The 19,442-nt window shown below is 46.2% G+C and overlaps 2 protein-coding genes across 5 annotated transcripts in view; one reads left to right on the top strand and one right to left on the bottom strand.

The window, feature by feature from the left end:
• Positions 1-878: 878 nt before the first annotated feature.
• LOC116968825 (HIG1 domain family member 1C-like) lies at positions 879-7,699 on the bottom strand. 2 transcript variants are annotated; one of them, XM_033015743.1, is made up of 4 exons: positions 7,439-7,699; positions 3,379-3,481; positions 2,125-2,256; positions 879-1,097 (listed from the first exon to the last, which is right to left on the bottom strand). In XM_033015743.1, exons 2-4 carry the CDS (start codon positions 3,473-3,475, stop codon positions 1,045-1,047), a joined length of 282 nt encoding a protein of 93 aa, XP_032871634.1. In that variant the 5' UTR covers positions 3,476-3,481; positions 7,439-7,699; the 3' UTR covers positions 879-1,044. The 2 variants fall into 2 exon arrangements, with proteins under 2 accessions (XP_032871634.1, XP_032871635.1); XM_033015744.1 differs by lacking the exon at positions 3,379-3,481.
• Positions 7,700-9,103: 1,404 nt separating this feature from the next.
• LOC116968823 (cysteine sulfinic acid decarboxylase-like) overlaps positions 9,104-19,442 on the top strand; it is a 31,771-nt gene continuing 21,432 nt past the window's right edge. For 2 of the 3 annotated variants that reach the window (XM_033015738.1, XM_033015740.1), the window contains exons 1-4: positions 9,104-9,226; positions 13,147-13,304; positions 14,378-14,504; positions 17,134-17,224. In XM_033015738.1, coding sequence (XP_032871629.1) covers positions 9,187-9,226; positions 13,147-13,304; positions 14,378-14,504; positions 17,134-17,224 — 416 coding nt within the window. In that variant the 5' untranslated portion in view covers positions 9,104-9,186. Of the gene's footprint in view, positions 9,227-13,146; positions 13,305-13,524; positions 13,647-14,377; positions 14,505-17,133; positions 17,225-19,442 lie in introns of those variants that run through there. The other variant, XM_033015739.1, reaches the window with a different exon arrangement.

A 19,442-nucleotide genomic window follows, 5' to 3' on the forward strand; every position in this document is an offset into this window, starting at 1 on the left:
AGTACCTGTCTTAACTACCCCACCTGGCCATTTGTTCCATATACCCACCTGTGGAAAAAGTTGCCCCTCAAGTACACAGTGGATGGCAGGGCTCTGGGGAGGGATGTGGGAGTGCAGGTACTTAGTTCCTTGAAAGTGGCATCACAGGTAGATAAGGCAGCTTTTGGTATATTGGCCTCTGTACGTTTAGTTTAGAGATACAGCGTGGAAACCTGGCCCTTCGGCACGCCGACCAGCGATTCCTGCTCATTAACACCATCCTACACACACTAGGGACAATTTACGCATACACCAAGCCAATTTACTTACAAACCTGCACGTCTTTGGAATGTGGGGGGAAAACGGAAGATCTTGGAGAAAACCCACGGGGAAAACGTACGAACTCCGTACAAACAGCACCCGTAGTCAGGATCGAACCCGGATCTCCGGTGCTGTAAGGCAGCAACTCTACCGCTGTGCCACCCAGGTTTTGAGCATAGAAGTGGGGATGTCATGCTACAGTTATATAAAAGTTAGTAAGGCCAAAATTAATGAAGAGGGGTACACTGAAGTGGGTCCTGACAAAACAGCATTAACCAAGGGAGAGGAAGCCACGTGCATGGAACATCCTAGAGTCATGTACAAAACCCCGCAGGGGCTGAGTGGAAAACTTGGACCAACTAGTTATATCAGCAGGAAGAGCTCTGTATGAGGAGGGAAATCAAGTTGCAGGACAGGGTGGAAGCAGTGCGATGAAGGATATTTTGCAGTATATTGAGCTGCACTTTCCCCCTATGAAAACCTTTGATAGCACACTGATGTTTGAGCACTTCTGAGTAGTGCAATCACCAAGCACCGAGCTGCTCAATGGTCGTGGTAATAAGGTTCAAATAACTGTGTGTGGTCGTGAAGACCAGAGGAAGAAAGCTTTACTGAAAGCTTCAACGCGCTGGAAACACAGTGCACGCCAGTCCTCGCCGTGAGGTATGTGCCATGCTTCTGAAATCCACGGCAAGTCGAGGCTTGACTCCAATTCGAAAACAAGTCCTCTTTTTCCAAGGATTGCTATCCCTGTCGAGGTTTCCTGAAGTAATCATTGTACATGGAGTAGACGACACCTAGAAAAGACAGAACATTTACGACTATGCTGTTACAACAGGGTATCTAAAAGCCCTGACTTCCAACTCCACTCTGCTCACTTGCTGAAGGACTGACAAGAGAGAGTCATGGAGTCACTGTGTGTAAATTGACCCTTCCACCCACACTGGCCAACATGTCCCACCTACGGTACACAAAAAAGCTGGAGAAACTCAGCGGGTGCAGCAGCATCTATGGAGCGAAGGAAATAGGCAACGTTTCGGGTCGAAACCCTTCTTCAGACTGATGGGGAGAAGAATGGAAAAAGGAGGAGGAGCCTGAAGGCTGGGGGATGGGAGGAGACAGCAGGAGGGCTGAGGAAGGGAAGGAGACAGCAAGGACTAACAACATTGGGAGAATTTAATGTTCATGCCCCCAGGATGCAGACTCCCCAAGCGGAATATGAGGTGCTGCTCCTCCAATTTCCGGTGTTGCTCGCTCTGGACATGGAGGAGACCCAGAATAGTATAGTGTCCCACCTACACTAGTCCCACCTGCCCGTGCATCTCTTGCGAAAAAGGATGGGTGGCCTATTGGGTCGGGACCCTTCTTCAGATTCTCCAGAGATGTCTGACCTGCTGAGTTACTCCAGTTCTTTGTGTCTACCGCTAAGTGATAGGTGGATACAGGTGAGATGGGTAGAGATGAAAATGAGACAAATGGGTGACAGAAAAGGGAAAGGAGTGAAGTGTGAATTCTCGGGGAGGGACATAAAACATAGACATTGTGTCTTATCTTCGGTATATACCAGCATCTTTCTACACATTTTGTTTGCTCCACTTGTCACCTGCCAGGCTTTTTCCCACCCCACCTCTCTTGTCCAGCTTTCTCCCCCTACTAAAATCAGTCTGAAGAAAGGTTCTGACCCGAAATATCGCCAACCCACATCCTCCAGATATGCTGCCCGACCCGCTGATTTATTCAGCGCTTTGTGTTTTACCCATTGAGTACTGGTGGAGAACTCTGCGGCAGCCCGAGGAATGGGATCATTGAATACTCATCTCTTACCCAACGTAATCGCTCCCACCACAAAGCCTTGAGCAGCCACTCTCATGTGGATGAGATGTACCGACATCTTCTGGTCTGTTTTGCGCAGTCTTTGTAAACCCAGCACCACAATAGCAAGACATCCGGCGATACCTGGCTCAAGGAAGACCACAGGGCATTAAAAAACTTGGATGGATGCAAGGAAGTATTATGCCATGCCCGTCCCGCTCCAACCCAACAGCGCGCACACAGTCGAATAGTGAGAGGCCTGCACGTAGAGTGGATGCGGAGAGGATGTTTCCACCAGTGGGAGAGTCCAGGACCAGAGGTCGCAGCCTCAGAATAAAAGGTCGTACCTTGAGAAATGAAACGAGTGGGAATTTCTTTAGTCAGAAGGTGGTGAATCTATGGACTTCACTGCCTCAGATGGCTGTGGATAACCAAGTCAATGGCTATTTTTAAGGTGGATATTGACAGATTCTTAGAAACATAGAAAATAGGTGCAGGAGTAGGCCATTCGGGCCTGCACCGCCATTCAATATGATCATGGCTGATTAGTACGGGTGTCGGGTTATAGGGAGAAGGCAGGAGAATGGGGTTGAGAGGGAGAGATAGATCAACCATGAATGAATGGTGGAGTAGACGATGGGCCGAATGGCATAATTCTGTTCCTAGAACTTACAATCCTGAGAGACCTCCCATAGCAGCACAACAACTGGCAGGAGACAGATTAAAATTCAAAATACACCTGAGCTCATGTGCAAATCTGCACTCTCAACCTAATGGCTGTAAGTCAGGTCCTTCAGAGGACCAGGTAACATGAGGACAAAGCTGAAGCTAGTGTTGTGTGCTGAACAGCTCGTGAGCAGGAGCAAGAATGCTTCTCACAACCCAGTCAGTTGGATTCTCACCTCACCCCTGGGTTATACAGCGACAGACCTGTCCTCACCGGTACTGTATCCCAGTGTCACACACACACACACAGACCTGTCCCCACCGGTACTGTACCCCAGTGTTACACACACACACAGACCCATCCCCACAACAGCCTAGCACAGTGACAGATCTGTGCCCACAAGTATTGCACATAGTACATACAACAGTACAACATCGGTACAGGCCCTTCAGCCCACGATGGTTGTGCTGACTAAAATCCAATTTAATGTGATACGTTATACTCTTACCCCTTTCGCAGATGCTGCCTGCCATGTTATTTCAGTATTTTCTGTTTTTGCATGAATTACAATTCTTGTTAAAACCTAGATAGACTCATACCTATTGGAATGAACGGTGACTCTTTTGACTTTCTCAGAAGCTTGGAACCTTCGCTGTCATCCTGAGATGAGGACCAAGAATTATTTGAGGGTGGCATTGTTTCCTAAGAAAGAAAACTCAATGAAAGTGCTGAAAGAGAAAGCAACTTGTCTACATAAGCCATGGACAGAAAGGGTCATTAGGTTTATCCACTAATTATAAGGTCATAAGTTCATAAGTGATAGGGGCAGAATTAGGCCATTCGGCCCATCAAGTCAGCTCCGCCATTCAATCATGGCTGATCTATCTCTCCCTCCCTCCTGCCTTCCCCCCATAACCCCTGACACCCGTACTTATCAAGAATCTATCTCTCTCTGGCTTAAAAATATCCATTGACTTGGCCTCAACAGCTGTCTGTGGCAATGAATTCCACAGATTCACCACCTTCTGACTAAAGAAATTCCTCCTCATCTCCTTCCTAAAGGAATGTCCTTTAATTCTGGGGCTGTGCCCTCTGGTCCTAGACTCTCCCACTAGTGGAAACATCCTCTCCACATCCACTCTATTTAAGCCTTTCATCATACGGTAAGTTTCAATGAGGTCCCCCCTCATTCTTCTAAACTCCAGCGAGTACAGGCCCAGTGCCGTCAAACGCACTGAACTCCAGGACAAGGAAGCAAATCACTTCAGAGAAAATATGCAATCTGAACAGTTGCAGAGAGATTGCTGGGTTTTGACATTAATCCATCCACACAGTTACAATCATGTCCCAGAAAGGAACAGTCCATAAAGTAAACCCTCGTTATAATGGTACACCACTAGTCACAGACTTCCGATCACATAGACATCATCTGTCACTGCAAACAAATACAGGCAACCCTAGATCATACAAGACTGGATGTACAAAATCTAGCTTGAAAAAAACTCTCCCAAACTCTAAACTCTTTAACAGGAAACAATGCAGAGATCACCCACATAAAAAAACAAATGCCAAACCACCTCCTGTTAACACACTCTTTCTTTGATTAAACATCACTCATTAGATACACAACTGCTACCATAAGATAGGCGTTTGGGATGTGTGGCAGGGAACACCCGAGACACTATAACAACATTAATACAGGGGAAACAAGATTAATAGAAACATAGACAATAGGTGCAGGAGTAGGCTATTCGGCCCTTCGAGCCTGCACCGCCATTCAATATGATCATGGCTGATCATCCAACTCAGTATCCCGTACCTGCCTTCTCTCCATAACCCCTGATCCCTTTAGCCACAAGGGCCACATCTAACTATCTCTTAAATATAGCCAATGAACTGTGGCCTCAACTACCTTCTGTGGCAGAGAATTCCACAGATTCACCACTCTGTGTGTGTGAAAAAAAATGTTTTTCTCATCTCGGTCCTAAAAGACTTCCCCCTTATCCTTAAACTGTGACCCCTTGTTCTGGACTTCCCCAACATCGGGAACAATCTTCCTGCATCTAGCCTGTCCAACCCCTTAAGAATTTTGTACGTTTCTATATTAAAAATGCATCTTTCTTTGATTTAACGCAGCAACCAAACCTTATTAAGGCAAATTATAGAAGGGAAACGTATTGAAGACGATGAGACTGTTGGAGCAGGGAATGGAACTGGATAAACTATGTAACCCTTTCTGGCTTAAGCCCTCCCTTCACCACCTCCAGTTTAAATTCCATTTGCAATATTTTGGAGGAGCAAGAAGCAAGAGTGGAGTTCAGGGCACAGACAGGTATGTCGCTGGGGTGGGGAGGGAGATGAAGGGGCGGCAGGGAGCCTGTATGTTAAGAGAATATAAATTGATATACTAATGAAGGATCGTAAGTAAACCGCTCCAACATTTGATGCTGACGAGAGGTCTCCGTGATGCGCTGCCGCTGCCGCCGCCGTGGTCTGGGGCTGGAGCTGGAGCCGGGTTGGGGTTTGGGGCCTTCGCTAGGCCGCGGCATCACAGCTCTCCCTCCCGCCTCACCCCCGTTGCTACGATACCATTCAGGGGGCGTCATCAGCAGCGGCCATCGATCTCATCTCACCCACCCTCACACCCTCCCGCATCCCACCCCTCACTCACCCCCTCCCTCACACTGTGTACATCATCGGGAGCACCCGGAGAAAACCCACGCGGCTCACGGGGAGAACATAGAAACTCCGTACAGACTGTACCTGTGGTCGGGATCGAACCCTGGTCTCTGGCGCTGTGAGGCAGCAACTCTACCGCTGCCCAATGTGTAAGGCAAGGCAACTTTATTTATATAGCACATTTCATACACGAGGCAGACTCAAAGTGCTTCACATAAAAACATGTCATACAATAAATGAAATAATAAAATGAAATAAAATAGAAGAACTAAAAGAAAAGAAAAGCAAACTTAAAAATGCATTATAAAAAGTGCAAAAGTTAAAAGTGCAATGTAGTTAAGATTTAGCTGAAAGCTAAAGTAAACATAAAAGTTTTCAGTCTTGTTTTAAAAGTGGTCAAAGTTGAGGCAAGTCTTAAATCTTCAGGAAGTTTATTCCAGCTATTTGTTGCATAGTAACTAAATCCTGCTTTCCCATGTTTTGTATTTACTCTGGGAATCACTAGCAGATTGGTTTCAGAAGATCTTAGCGGTCCAGAAGGCTTATATAGTGGAAGCATGTCAGTGATATACTTTGGCCCTAAACCATGTAGTGATTTATAGGTGAGCAGCAGGATTTTAAAATCAATACATAGAGTCACAGACACCATCTCTACACAGTCCCAAGCTACACATCCCGATTTCCAGCACTCAGGCAGTGGGATACCTGCCTGGGAGGTGGATAAATGCTTGGGGATCCCACCAATACTGTCTCCACTGTTAGACTGCACATGGAGTCCAGTGATGGAATTGAGCAGGCAGCTGGCAATTATATTCTGGGATTTACCTGGGAATGACTGAAAGTCTCCACTGACCGCAGTCAGTAAGGTCTGTGCATTAATAGGGCCTGTGTCCATACTCTGTGACTCTATGTCTGAACACAGCAATACTTTGTTTTGCCATTCAGTTTAAAGCTTTGTCGGTTTATTTTCTTCAGTGTCTATTCAGAGAAGTCTTTTCAGTGCTAAAACCTTCAGGGCCTGAAAAGCCTTTAAAGGTCATCGGCTAACAAAAAAATCCTTTGTGTTGTGGGTGTGTGGTTGTTGGCAAGGCTGGTGTAAGTTGTTCTTTCTTGCTTGCACCATCAGGGATCTAATGTCAAATGAACCTTCAAGGGTCGACTGTCAGAACTTTCTTCCCAAGGTGGAAATGTCAAAGACTAGAGCACATAGCTTTAAGGTGAGAGTTTAAAGGAATTGTGCAAAGCAAGTATTTAACAAAGGTGGGTACCTGAAACGCGTTGCCTAGGGTGGTGGTGTAAGCAAATACGACAGGAGCATTTAGTTCAGTTTAGTTTATTGTCACGTGTACCGAGGTATGGTGAAAAGCTTTTGTTGCGTGCTAACCAGTCAGTAGAAAGACAATACATGATTACAATCGATCCGTCCACAGTGCACAGATACATGATAAGGGAATAACGTTTAGTGCAAGGTAAAGCCAGCAAAGTCCAATCAAGGATAGTCCGAGGGTCACCAATGAGGTAGATAGTAGTTCAGCACTGCTCTCTGGTTGTGGTAGGATGATTCCGTTCCTGATAACAGCTGGGAAGAAACTGTCCCTGAATCTGGAGGTGTGCGTTTTCACACTTCTGTACCTTTTGCCCGATGGGAGAGGGGAGAGGAGGGAGTGGCCGGGGGTGAGACTGGTCATTGATTACGCTGCCGGCCTTGCCTAGGCAACGTGAGGTGTAGATGGAGTCGATGGTCAAAGAGGGTTTTTGATAAGCACAGGGATATGCGGGGAATGGAGGGATACGGATCACGTACAGGCAGAGATTAGTTAAACTTGGCATCATGTTCAGCATGGACATTTAGTTTTAGTTTAGTTTAGTTTAGGGATACAGCACGGAAAGAGGCCCTTCGGCCCACCGAGTCCGCACCGACCAGCGATCCCCGCACACTAACACTACCCTGCAAACAATTTTTTAACATTTTCACCAAACCTGTACGTCTTTGGATAGTGAGAGGAAACCGAAGATCTCGGAGAAAATCCACGCAGGTCACGGGGAGAACGTAGATACTCCATACAGACATGCACTCGTAGCAGGATCGAATATGGGTCTCTGGCGCTGTAAGGCAGTAGCTCTACCGCTACGCCACCGTACCGCCCACATTGTGGGCTGAAAGACCTATTCCTGTGCTGTTCCTATGTAACAGCTGAAGTCCATGGTGCAAGGTTATTTCACAATTCTGTTCATTACGTATAGTGGGTATATCTGAATAGTACAGGCACATGTGATAAAGGTTCTTTGTGATGATTGGCCTTTCATGCAGGAAAAGGTATCTCTGTGTACAAGGCCAAATTCCGCTTTGGTTGCATCTGTCAATATTGATCATTCCTGATAGCCTGCTCGTTGGGGTGATAACAATGGTGTCGTGAAAGCACCAAAAATGCTCAGCTTTCAGTTGAATAGTTCCGGATGGCAAAGCGCCGAGAGAGAGGACAGGCACAAAACGCTGGAGTAACTCAGCGGGACAGGCAGCATCTCTGGAGAGAAGGAACAGGTGACGTTTCGGGTCGAGACCCTTCTTCAGACTGAGAGTCAGGGGAGAGGGAAACTAGAGGTATGAAAAGGTACAAGGAGCAAATGACTTAAAGTAAGTAAGTAAGTTTATTGGCCAAGTATTCACATACAAGGAATTTGTCTTGGTGCTCCGCCCACAAGTAACAACATGACATACAGTGACAATTACGAATGACTCAGAAAACACTAAACATTAATAATAATAGGGTTTTCACAGACGACACAAACGAATAAACACATACAAAACAGCAAGGAGCAGTACACCGTGGCCATCATTGTCATGTTGCAGTTATGTAAGACGTTGGTGAGGCCACATTTAGAGTATTGTATTCAGTTGTGGGCACCATGTTATAGGAAAGATGTTTTCAAGCTGGAAGGGTGCAGAGAAGTTTTACGAGGATGTTGCCAGGACTAGAGGGTCTGAGCTACAGGGAGAGGTTGAGTAGGCTGGGTCTCAATACCCTGGAACGCAGGAGGATGCGGTATACAAAATCATGAGAGGAATAGATGGGTAGATGCACAGAGTCTCTTGCCCAGAGTGGGGGAAATCGAGAACCAGAGGACATAGGTTTAAGGTGAAGGGAGAAAGATTCCATGGGAATCTGAACTTTTTCACGCAAAGGGTGGTGGGTGTATGGAACGAGCTGCCGGAGGAGGTAGTTGAGGCTGGGACTATGCAATGTTTAATAAACAGTTTTAGACAGGTACATGGATAGGACAGGTTTGGAGGGATATGGGCCAAACGCAGGCAGGTGGGACTAGTGTAGATGGGGCATGTTGGCCATTGTGGGCTAGTTGAGCTGAAGGGCCTGTTTCCATGCTGTATCAATGTGATTCATTTCAATCGATCGGATCTGATCCGACCCATTCTGGCCAGCAAGTCATTCTAAATAGACTACCTCCGTCTACTCCTTCGAAATACAGTGTTTTCGTCTCGTTAGCAATATTTGTGCTTCATTTGTTCTCGCTGGGTTAACCCAATAGGCTGGCTGACGAGGCGGGGACGGCTGCAGATTTGGAGTTGATTGGGAAATAAACGAGGCGGGTTTGTACTCGCTCTGAGCTGGCATTGACTCTCAAATTGATACGCGGATGCGAGAGGCGTTGGCTGGACGCGAGAGGCGCCGAACTGATTTAAAGTTATCGATAAATCTACAAGTTTTAGGATGGCAACCGACCAAGAACGAAGGAGTCCAAGTATCAGTGGTAACTTTTTTTTTAAACTCACCTTCCACAGATGCATTTCTAGTTTAAATCCCAATCTAATAACCAGTTTTGAACGATACTGGTGCACTGCAGAGTTATTTGCAAAGGCTTAGCATGTTTGCAGGTGGTTGGAGTGAATGGAAAGGGATGGTTAAAATGTAGACACAAAATGCTGGAGTAACTCAGCGGGTGAGGCAGCATCTATGGAGAGAAGGAATAGGCGACTTTTGGGTCGAGGCCTGTTTTCAGACCCTGCCTATCTACCTATACCTCGTCACAGATACTGCCTGACCCGCTGAGGTAGTTACTCCAGCGGTCTGGTTCATGCTTTTTGCTCTCTCGTCCCCCCTGAGCTCAGTCTGTGTGGCTGCTACAGTGAACAGCTGATGCGGGGCAACGTTTCTCTGACTGTATTGCCAATGGTTTGAACCGGCCGGGTCTCTCCTCGCTGGTTGCTGGGGCCCTTGGACAGTTCATCAGAGACGCAAGCACACGCCCAGCAGCTTAACGTTGTTGACTCTCTCTGGCTTACTATTGCCGTGATATCTCAGACAAAAACATTTACTTTGCATGCGATTCAGACAGCTTGTACCTTACACAAGTACAATCGAGCCAAACACGCAACGGGTTAGGGTTAGAAAGGAGAGAGAAAACAAAATCCCAAAATGCAGAAATAGAGTTCTAGCTGCAAGCAAAGATGTAGATTTTTTCCTAAAGTACAAGGGCCACAAGGTGGGAGATTGGGGCTCCACCATTGGTCTGTTTGGATAGCCTGATAACAAGTCCAGTTGTGTTCAAGAAGGAACTGCAGATGGTGGAAAATCGAAGGTACACAAAAAAGCTGGAGAAACTCAGCGGGTGCAGCAGCATCTATGGAGCGAGGGAAATAGGTAACGTTTCGGGCCGAAACCCTTCTTCAGACAAGTCCAGTTGATCGTCTGATAAGTTGTTCCTGAATACGGTGGCGTGTGCTTTCAAGCTGTTGTATCTTCTAGTTAACTGAGGAGAGGCTGATGAGGTGCACACGGTCCTTGATTCAGTTTAAGAAGGAACTGCAGTTGCTGGGAAATCGAAGGTAGACAAAAGTACTGGAGAAACTCAGCGGGTGAGGCAGCATCTATGGAGCGAAGGAAATGGGCAACGTTTCGGGCCGAAACCCTTGGGTTTCAATTGGCCTACAAACCCGTATGTCTTTGGAGTGTGGGAGGAAACCGGAGCACCCGGAGAAAACCCATGCAGGTCACGGGGAGAACGTGCAAACTCAGTACAGACAGCACCCGTAGTCGGGATCGAACCCGGGTCTTGGCGCTGTGAGGCAGCAACTCTAGCGCTCTGCCAGCCCAAAATTGTTGGTGATATTTGCACCTAGGAGCTTGAAGGTCCCGACCATCTCCACTTCAGCATCATTGATGTTGATTGGGGCATGTACTTCATCTTGCCAGGGGTGGTGGTGGAGGCAGATACGACAGGGGCGTTTAAGAGGCTTTTAGAGGGGAACAGGGACAGGGAGGGATATGGATCACATGCAGGCAGACGGGAATAGTTTATCTTGGCATCGTGTTCGGCAAGTTAAGGTCCTGTACCCGTGCTGCACTGTTCAATGTTCATGAGACTGGTGCTGAGAAACCATATTTGCTACTCCCCACTATCCTGCTAGATTAAATCTTGCCACGCACTCATTGCAAAATTTCAATTCTGCTTAAATGGTTGTGTGAAACCAAAAGGCATAAGATGGATGATGACAATGCTTCGGTTCAGTTTCTCAAGAGGTTAAATATAGTTGGGCTTTATCATGTAGGTCAAGTCAAGTCATGTTTATTCGTCACATACACATACGAGATGTGCAGTGAAATGAAAAGTGGCAATGCTCGCGGACTTTGTGCAAAAAGACAAACAGACAAACAACCAAACAAACTACAAACAGAATGGAACAGAATCACATATTTTTCATATTAAATATTGTGGGCGGAAGGAAAAAGGGAAAAAAACAGCAATTTAAAAAAAAAAAGCAGTAGAGTGGTTCAGTAAAGTTAGTCTCTGGTGAGATAGGAGTTTACAGTCCTAATGGCCTCTGGGAAGAAACTCCTTCTCAACCTCTCCGTTCTCATAGCATGGCAACGGAGGCGTTTGCCTGACCGTAGCAGCTGGAACAGTCCGTTGCAGGGGAGGAAGGGGTCTCCCATGATCTTATTGCTCTGGGGTTGCACCTCCTGATGTGTAGTTCCTGGAGGGGGGCGAGTGAAGTTCCCATAGTGCGTTCGGCCGAACGCACTACTCTCTGCAGAGCCTTCTTGTCCTGGTTCACAGTTGAAGTTTGCGTTTGTGTCTCTGTTCCAAACCACTGGAAGAGGAAGGAGAGTAGACGGACACGTGTTGATTGGATTTGCGCAGGGCGACACGGTGGCGCAGCGGGTAGAGCTGCTGCCTCGCAGTGCCAGGGACCCGAGTCTGATCCTGACTACGGGCGCCGCCTGTACGGAGTTTGTACGTTCTCCCCGTGACCACGTGGGTTTTCCCCGGGTGCTCCGGTTTCCTCCGACACTCCAAAGACGCACAAGTTTGTAGGGTTAATTGGATTGGAAACATAGATAGAAACATGGAAAATAGGTGCAGGAGGAGACCATTCGGCCCTTCGAGCCAGCACCGCCATTCATTGTGATCATGGCTGATCGTCCCCAATCAATGGGTTGGAAGATTGCAACCTTCACGTAGTCCGCCCTGTTTCGACGAATGCAATCAACCTGGCGTGCACAATCAAGTAAGATCAAATAGAACAAGTTGTCATAGAAAATAGGTGCAGGAGTAGGCCATTCGGCCCTTCGAGCCTGCACCGCCATTCAATATGATCATGGTGCTACAACTTTAGGCTGTGCACGCCATACGCAAGAAGAAGAAGAAGTCCCCAATCAATAACCCGTGCCTGCCTTCTCCCCTCTGCCTTGTGTAACTTCGAAATTGTCCTTGGTAAGGTCGCCATTGTGGGAATTAAAGATAGACACAAAGTGCTGGAGTAACTCGGCGGGACAGGCAGCATCTCTGGAGAGAAGGGATGGGTGACGTTTTGGGTCGAGACCCTTCAGACTGCAGACGAGAGCAGGTCCTGTGGGAGGTCATCAAATTACTTTAGTTGCCGAGCCAACTTTAGTTGCCAAAGTGCACACACTTTGTGTTTAAGAAGGAGCTGCAGATGCTGGAAAATCCAAGGTAGACAAAAATGCTGGAGAAACTCAGCGGGTGAGGCAGCATCTATGGAGCGAAGGAAATAGGCGACGTTTCGGGACGTTTCAAGCCACCACGTTTGGTCGCGCTCTACTCATAGCGCCATGTTAGAAATGGGAAGCATACAATGCTTTTATTTATTTTCACTGCTTGACCGCTTTCTGACACGGTGGCTCAGCGGGTAGAGTTGCTGCCCCACAGCGCCAGAGACACGGGTTCCATCCCGACCTGCGTGGGGTTTCCCCGGGTGCTCGGGGTTTCTTCCCGCACTCCAAAGGAGTTCAGGTTTGCAGACTGTTTAAGAAGGAACTGCAGATGCTGGAAAATCGAAGGTAGACAAAAATGCTGGAGAAACTATGGAGCGAAGGAAATAGGCAACGTTTCGGGACGAAACCCGGAAGGGATTCGTCCCGAAACGTTGCCTATTTCCTTCAGGATTTCGAAGTCTGAAGAAGGGATTCATCCCGAAACATTGCCTATTTCCTTCGCTCCATAGATGCTGCCTCACCCGCTGAGTTTCTCCAGCATTTTTGTCTACACACACACACACACACACACACACACACACACACACACACACACACACACACACACACACACACACACACACACACACACACACACACACACACACACACACTTTGCATCTACCGTTTTCTACCCTCCCTTCTCCCCTAAGCCTTGCCATGTTCCTTCCTCAGACCTCGATGGGAAGCGGAGAAAAGGCCCCGTTACTGTGGATGGAGTACTGCTGGATGGACCACTCAATGACCCGAAAGTGGGGGAAAAGTTTATACAAGATGCATTTCAGGTCATTCTGGAAGAAGCCATCAGAAAGGGGACGGATGTCAGTGAGCAGGTGTGAGTGGTTCCAAAGTATTTATTTTCAAGATTCAAGAGAGTCTATTCTCATGTGTCCCAGCCAGATAGGACAATGAAATTCTTTCTTTTGCTTCAGCCCAACAGAATATTGTAGGTAATTTAAGGAATTTGTTTTTTGAGGTGTGGCACCACTGCTTCTTTCAAAACCAGTTCTCTATCCAGTCTGTTCGCTCTCCCAGTATCGCTTGTGACCTAAGGCTGCATAGCAGCTCACCATGTGGAAACTTATCAAACGCGACATGCTGGAATCGTGAGCAAAAAACCAAGGGCTGTAAGGAACTTGGTGGATGAGGAAGCATCTGTGGAAGGAACGGGCGAGGTGACGTTTTGGGTCGGGACCCTGCTTCAGGCTGAAGAAGGAAAATGCACGACGAACACTTGTGCAGTTGCCTCTTGTCTGACTTTCATAGCAAAAGGATTTGAGTATAGGAGCAGGGAGGTTCTACTGCAGTTGTACAGGGTCTTGGTGAGACCACACCTGGAGTATTGCGTACAGTTTTGCTCTCCAAATCTGAGGAAGGACATTCTTGCCATAGAGGGAGTGCAGAGAAGGTTCACCAGACTGATTCCTGGGATGTCAGGACTTTCATATGAAGAAAGACTGGATAGACTCTGCTTGTACTCGCTGGAATTTAGGAGATTGAGGGGGGATCTTATAGAAACTTACAAAATTCTTAAGGGGTTGGACAGGCTAGATGCAGGAAGATTGTTCCCGATGTTGGGGAAGTCCAGGACAAGGGGTCACAGTTTAAGGATAAGGGGGAAATCCTTTAGGACCGAGATGAGGAAAACATTTTTCACACAGAGAGTGGTGAATCTCTGGAACTCTCTGCCACAGAAGGTAGTTGAGGCCACAGTTCATTGGCTATATTTAAGAGGGAGTTAGATGTGGCCCTTGTGGCTAAAGGGATCAGGGGGTATGGAGAGAAGGCAGGTACAGGATACTGAGTTGGATGATCAGCCATGATCATATTGAATGGCGGTGCAGGCTCGAAGGGCCGAATGGCCTACTCCTGCACCTATTGTCTATGTTTCTGTGTTTGCCTCTAGGTCTGTGAGTGGAAGGAACCCGATGAGCTGCGGATGCTTCTTGACCTTGATTTGGTTGACGCTGGTGAGCCCTCTGAGAAACTGCTGGAGCGATGCCAAGATGTCATCCGATACAGCGTCAAAACAAGTAGGTGACCTCCGGCTCGGTTGTATCCGAAATGGTTCAGCGTCTGGTAGTGTGGCACGGGTTTGCTTGCTTCCTCCAACTTGAGGAAACAAAGATTTAATGGACTATATCCCCTCGAGTTTGTGCTATTCTACCCACTGTATTACAATAGTTGCTATCATATTTAGATACAGCACGGAAACACGCCCATCGGCCCACCGAGTCTGCGCCGACCAGCGATCACCCCGAACATTATCAACTACACGCTAGAGATGATGTACACTTTTTTCTTTTAACCAAAGCCAATTAACCTACAAACCTGTACGTACATCTTTCAGTGTTGGTGGAAACGGCAGCACCCAGAGAAAACACACGGGGAGAATGTACAAACTCCGTACAGACAGCACCCGTAGTCAGGATCGAACCTGGGTCTCTGGCGCTGTGAGGCAGCAGCTCTACTGCTGCGCCAATGTGCTGCCCCCTAAATTGATGAATAGATGGGCGGTAACTGATGCTAGTTATGATTCACTGCCCTACCCATGGGGTTTTCTGAAGATGTGGCTACCGGCCTTATAACAGGGCTCACCAGCGTCTCTTCTTCCTGAGGAGACTAAAGAAGGTCCATCTGTCTCCTCAGATTCTGGTGAACTTCTACCGCTGCACCATCGAGAGCATCCTTACCAACTGTATCACAGTATGGTACGGCAACTGCTCTGTCTCCGGAAAGCACTGCAGAGGGTGGTGAAAACTGCCCAACGCATCACCGGTTCCTCACTCCCTTCCATTGAGTCTGTCCAGAGCAAGCTATGTCTGCGAAGGGTGCTCAGCATCGCCAAGGACTGCTCTCACCCCAGCCACAGTCTGTTTACCCACCTCCCATCAGGGAGGCGCTACAGGTCTCTCCGTTGCCGGACCAGCAGGTTCAGGCACAGCTTCTTCCCTGCGGCTGTTACACTACTTAACTCTGCACCTTGGTGATTGCCAATCAACCCCCCCCTCCAGGCCACTCCTCCCACCAGGAAAAAAATAATTGCACTACTATGACTGTATGCACGTAAATATATTTATTTATAGCTCATTATTCTATGTCACTCTTCTAGGGAGGATGCTAACTGCATTTCATTGTCTCTGTACTGTACACTGTGCAATGACAATAACGTTTGAATCTGAATCTGAATCTGGGTTGGCTGGACTTTGCCTGCCCTATTACAATCACATGAAGTTGCGTTATGGAGTTCTCCATCTCAGTGCCTGGTGGGTGTCACGGTGGCACAACGGTAGAGTTGCTGCCTCACAGCGCCAGAGACCCGGGTTCCATCCTGACTACGGGTGCTGTCTGTACGGAGTTTGTACGTTCTCCCCGTGACCACATGAGTTTTCTCCGGGTGCTCCGGTTTCCCAACCCCCCCCCCCCCCCCAACACTCCAAAGGCGTACGTACAGATTTGTAAGTTCATTGGTTTCGGTAAAATTGAAAATTATCCCGTGTGTGTATGTGTGTAGGATACTGTTAAGGGCCTGTCCCACATTCACGACCTAATTCACAACCTTTTTTACTTGTGGACGTTTTTCATCATGCTAGAAAAATTGCCCGACCTACTTGATGCCACGAGTACCTACGACTAGCATCACGGCCTACTACGACCTACCTATGACCTCCTACGACCTCGTGACGACCATGCTGCGAGTACGAGTCAAGGGCAAACTCGGCAGAGGTCGTGAATTAGGTCGTGAAAGTGGGACAGGCCCTTTAGTGTGTGGTGATCACTGGTTGGTGCGGACTGGGTGGGCTGAAGGGCCTGTTTCCGCGCTGTATCTCTAAACTAAGATTTGTGGTGCTAACATTCCCCCGCATCCTACCAGGTGAACGCTGCCACTCAACAACCTGTGGGGATTGTACACCTTCTCCCTATGACTGTCTTTTCCCCTCCGGTTTCCTCCCGCACATCTGAGATGCTGGAATCACTTGCTGTGAATCTCCCCAAGCATTACAGTGGTGGAATCTGGCAGAGTTGATGAGAATGAAATGGATTAATGCAGGATGGGTGATGGGGTGCAAACTTGGTGGGTCGCAGAGCGAGACTCTGCACTCTTCATAAGTTGTAGGAGCAGAATTAGGCCATTCGGCCCATCAAGTCTCCTCCGCCATTCAATCATGGCTGATCTATCTTTCCCTCTCAACCCCATTCTCCTGCCTTCTCCCCATAACCCCTGACACCCGTACTAATCAAGAATCTATCTATCTCTGCCTTAAAAATATCCATTGACTTGGCCTCCACTGCCGTCTGTGGCAATGAATTCCGCAGATTCACCACCCTCTGACTAAATAAATTCCTCCTCGTCTCATTTCTAAAGGTACGTCCTTTAATTCTGAGGCTGTGCCCTCTAGTCCTAGACTCTCCCACTAGTGGAAACATCCTCTCCTCATCCACTATATCCAGGCCTTTCACTAATTGGTAAGTTTCAATGAGATCTCTCCACCCCATCATCCTTCTGAACTGCAGAGAGTAGTTACTGCCTTGCAACTTGTAAAGTGAGGTTAAGTTAAATCCCATTGAAGCATGTGTGGTTTGTTGAATTGACCAAGAGATGCTCTCTCTCTCTCTCTCTCTCTCTCCCCTGAATGCTGAATTGTACCGTTTTTCTTCCAGTTCACCCGCGATTCTACAACCAGCTGTTTGCGGGGCTGGACCATCACTCGTTGGTTGGCTGCTATATCACCGAGACACTGAACACCAGCCAGTGAGCAGCTTTTACTCATCAAACAATTCACCGAGTGTTACACATAGCGCCATGTTAGAAATGGGAAGCATACAATGCTTTTATTTATGTTCACTGCTTGACAGCTTTCTGACACGGTGGCTCAGCGGGTAGAGTTGCTGCCTCACAGTGCCAGAGACCCGGGCTCCATCCCGACCTGCGTGGGTTTTCCCCGGGTGCTCGGGTTTCCTCCCGCACTCCAAAACGCGTACAGGTTTGCAGACTGTTTAAGAAGGAACTGCAGATGGTCTAGATCAGAAAGAGATAGAATTGCTAGGGGCTGAAATTACGATAAAAGACATTGAAGAATCAATAAAGTCCTTAAAAAACGGAAAGGCTGCAGGCACCGATGGTCTAAATTCGGAATTTTATAAAAAAAATTATGATCTGCTTTCCCCACGCCTACAGACAATGTACAAAAACGCTTAAACTCAACAGAAACTCCCAGAAACTCTAAATGAATCTACAATCATACTTATACCAAAAACGGACAAGGATCTTGAAGACCCAGGTTCATACAGAGCTATAGCCCTCTTAAATACTGATCAGAAAATATTAACTAAGATTCTATCTAATAGATTGAGCTTAGTGATCAGCAAATTAATACATCCCGACCAAACAGGGTTTATCCCCAAACGGTATTCATTTTTTAATCTGAGAAGATTATTTAATATTATATACTCCAATAGAATCCCTAACGCAGAGCTAGCAATTATCTCGTTAGATGCTGAAAAAGCATTTGACCAGGTAGAATGGCCATATTTATTTTCGGTGATGGAAAATTTTCAACTAGGAGAGAAGTACTGTACATGGGTTAAATTGTTATATTCTAACCCAACAGCTAGAATATTAACAAACAAAATGTTATCAACTAAATTTAATCTCTCTAGAGGCTGTAGACAAGGATGTTCACTATCCCCACTATTATTTGCTCTTGCAATCGAACCCCTAGCAGAAAGCGTTAGAAACCATCCAGGAATATTTGGATACAATACTAGAGACACAAGGAATAAAATCTCCTTATATGCAGATGATATACTAATATATATTACAAAATTAGAAACTAGTATTCCAAACCTATTAAATCTAATAACTCAATTTGGTCAGTTTTCGGGATATAGAATCAATTGGAATAAAAGCGAAATCATGCCAATAACAAAATTCAATTTACATACAATACAACAATCCCCTTTTAAAATAGTTAAAGATAAATTTAAATACTTAGGAATCTATGTAACTAAGACATATACCTCTTTATTTAAACTAAATTTCCCACCCTTACTGAATAAACTACATAAGCATATTCAATACTGGAAAACACTCCCCATTTCAATGCTTGGGAGAATTAATGCTATAAAAATGATTTTTTTACCGCAACTGCTGTACCTACTTCTATTAATTCCGATATATATCCCAAAAACTTTTTTCAAAAAAGTCGATTCCATTGTTACAAGTTTTGTCTGGGATTATAAGAATCATAGAATAAGTAAAAAACATTTATGTAAATCAAAGATAAATGGAGGTCTGGCTTTGCCAAATTTCTTATTTGATTTTTGGGCAGTCCATATTAAAAACATGAATTTTTGGCTGGAAGAGATGGATCAACAACCAGATTGGCTAATGATGGAAAAGGAAGACTGTCTACCTTTTGAAATTGGACCGATCATATTTGCCCCCACAAAACTGCACAAAAAAACCTATAAAGAAAACCCCATAATACATAGTGGAATACGAATTTGGAAACAAATAAAAAAAGATTTAAAATTGAATAATATACCACTCTGCCTTCCCATTGTAAATAATCCTTTATTCAAATCATCCTTTATGGACAAAGGTTTCACACAATGGAAAAATAATGGAATCAAAAATATAGGACATCTTTACGGGAAAGGTACTTTTCTTTCATTTCAAGAGTTACAACAGAATTATGGACTGCACTCAAATAATTTCTTCAGATATCTACAAATTAGAGATTATGTTAAATCTAATACACAAGTTTACAGGAATAGGGAATCAGAAATTCTTGATGAATGTCTGAACAAGCATCCTAATACTGAAAAACTAATAGCTTATATTTATAACACCCTACTAAATAACGAGGTACCACCGACCGAACCATATAGATACAAATGGGAAAATGAAATAGGTCATCCTATCACGAAAGATATGTGGGACGAAAGTTTACAACAAATACATCAAT

This window comes from Amblyraja radiata, chromosome 46, assembly GCF_010909765.2.
Source record: "Amblyraja radiata isolate CabotCenter1 chromosome 46, sAmbRad1.1.pri, whole genome shotgun sequence".
Lineage (NCBI taxonomy): Eukaryota > Metazoa > Chordata > Chondrichthyes > Rajiformes > Rajidae > Amblyraja > Amblyraja radiata.